Below are 2,543 nucleotides of genomic sequence, written 5' to 3'. Positions count from 1 at the left end.
TTTTTGTATCAAAATTATTTATTTAACTTAGAATTTGCAAATTTAGTTATACTCTCTTCATGATACTTTTCATATAAATCCACTGCTGACCTGTAAAATAGAAATAAAATAGCAATATAGTTAGTACATGTCAAGAAACATTAACTCTTTAGCATTTAAACTTGCCATATCAGGCCCAAATATTCTACCTGTTTTGTGCTGAAACTGGTGAGATCCTGCCTCTCACACCTACCTTAGAATGCCATTTTAAAAATAAACAATTACATCATCGAAATCTCAAAGCTATGTGAAAATGCATAATGAATTCAAACTAATGTGAATAAATAAGCATTACACTTGTCAGAATAGTCTGAATGCTAAAGGTTTAAAACTTAGTGAGAGAATATAATTTTCGGCTACAGCTGAAAATTATATTCATGTTTGAAGGTAAATTGGCAAATCAGCATATTTGAAGAATTATTTTATGCCATGCATTCTGTAAGCAATAGCATTATTGGTTACAGGTTTCCACTTGGACGACCATTGGTCCAAACTGTACAACCTGAGAAGAACAAATACTACACAAAGTATTTTTATTAAAAAAATACCAGTTTAAAAATTTTCTCACCGATACACATTAGCAAAAGATATATATATATATATATATATATATATATATATACATGCATACCATTGGTAACAAGAAGGGCACCCAGCTATAGACAATCTGCCTCAACAAGTTCTGTCTGGCCCATGCAAGCATGGAAAAGTGGACGTTAAAATGATGATGATGAGGCTTCATACATATGTATACACACATATATATGCATATGTGTGTAAGACAGAAATTAGTTGTAAGATGGCCCACAAAAATCAAGCCTTAACTGTGCTAACCACTCAACCAAAGTGACCAGACAGTTTCAACCATCTAAATTAGAAGTCTTGACCTAACAAGTTAGAATTATTCATATCAGTAATCTGTTAACGGGGCATTCAGTCCCAAAGTATCAAGATATGGTATTGTGTTTGATTTATACATTGAAGACAGAAAAATGTCGTAAGATCACCTATGGCAACTAAACTTTGTCTGTTGTAAACCACATGCTGACCACTAAACGAACACATGGTTTCCAAATAGTTTCTGTTGACCATATTTCAACTTCAAGACATTGTACAACCTGAGGTGATGGTAGAAGTAGCATGCAGTAGGACTCAATCTAGAACCACATGTTTGCAGAGCAAACTTCTTCACCATACAGCCTTCAATTTATATCATTGTCATTTCATCAGAACTAAACTAAGGAAAAAAAGAAATGTAAGTAAACAAAATACCAGCAGTATACTGTAAACAACAGTACATTACTATTGATTACAATGAAGTTCTTAACCACAACTCGATGTCTACAAGCGAGAATCAATAAATTCTTACATGTAGGTATGAATGTGAGATTAAGGACTTCAATGTCAAACCACATAGATCGAGATTAGATTCCACCGCATGGCATTTTGAGCAAGAGATTTCTATTACACTGTACTTGTTTTATGTTCAAAACGGTAAGATCTGGCTTCTCACACCTACCCAACAATGTTATCCCAAAAATAAATCACATCATCAAAATCTCAAAGCTACAAGATAATGCATAATTAGTTCAAAACAATGCTAATACATAAGCATTACATTTGACAGAGTGACCTGAATGCTAAAGGATTAAGACTGAGATTTGGTAAAGGAAACTAAAACCTCTTACTGATGTGTGTGTGCGGGGGGAGGGGTGTATTTCTATTGTTCACTAATTTACACAGATGAAAGATGGGAGACCGAAAAAAAACAAAAGTTGTGTTTTTCAAACCAGTTCCCTTGCAATATTTATTCTGTGCTAAGTTACCCTCGTACAGCTTTTGCCTTCAGAGGTATAGTGAACTAGTGGCTTAGTGGAAACCTGTAACCAACATTGTTGCTGTTCACAAATTGTGATTAAGAAAAAAAATACATAAATAAATAAACCAATTAAATGTTTTGACAGCTTTGGCAGTTTGACCTTTTTTTTAAACCATATTTTTGTCTGTGGTGTCATAAATATCATGATATTTTGACTATTCTTTATTCTCAGTTTAACGAGCGGTTCACACCTATAAAAGCAACAATGGCAACTAAAAGAAATAAATGAAGAAATTCATATAAATTTCAGCAAGTTTAGCTGTTCTACTTAAAAGACAGCTGAATGTAAAGATATACAATGTAGAAAAATACCAGCCGATAACTATGTGAAAATATTTTCAGTGTCAAAACTCCAAAAGAACTGAAGAAAGAAATCTTAAATTTCAATCCATTCTCACAAAAGAAGAAAATACCAACTGGGGAAAAAACACTTGATTTGTTAACTATTTCACAAGCTCATTTCAGTGTGTTGAAATACGCCAGATAACACCCAGTCTACCCCATTAGCATACCTCAGTCATAAATAAAAAAATAACGTGGTCACATGACAAAAAAAAAAAAAAGTAAAAATAAAAGACAAAAAGGAATAAAATAATTATGCATAAATCTTATTTCATTGCAAGAA

The 2,543-nt window shown here is 32.6% G+C and overlaps 1 protein-coding gene across 1 annotated transcript in view; it reads right to left on the bottom strand.

The window, feature by feature from the left end:
- Window positions 1-2,543, bottom strand: part of LOC106869614 (nucleolar complex protein 3 homolog) — a 35,462-nt gene continuing 32,919 nt past the window's right edge. The window contains exon 20 of the mRNA XM_014915422.2: window positions 1-90. Within this exon, the coding sequence (XP_014770908.2) occupies window positions 15-90 (76 nt within the window). The 3' untranslated portion in view covers window positions 1-14. The remainder of the gene's footprint in view (window positions 91-2,543) is intronic.

This window comes from Octopus bimaculoides, chromosome 18 (assembly GCF_001194135.2).
Source record: "Octopus bimaculoides isolate UCB-OBI-ISO-001 chromosome 18, ASM119413v2, whole genome shotgun sequence".
NCBI lineage: Eukaryota > Metazoa > Mollusca > Cephalopoda > Octopoda > Octopodidae > Octopus > Octopus bimaculoides.
The sequence above is the reverse complement of the archived record's forward strand: the minus strand, read 5'-3'. Positions and strand labels throughout refer to the sequence as shown.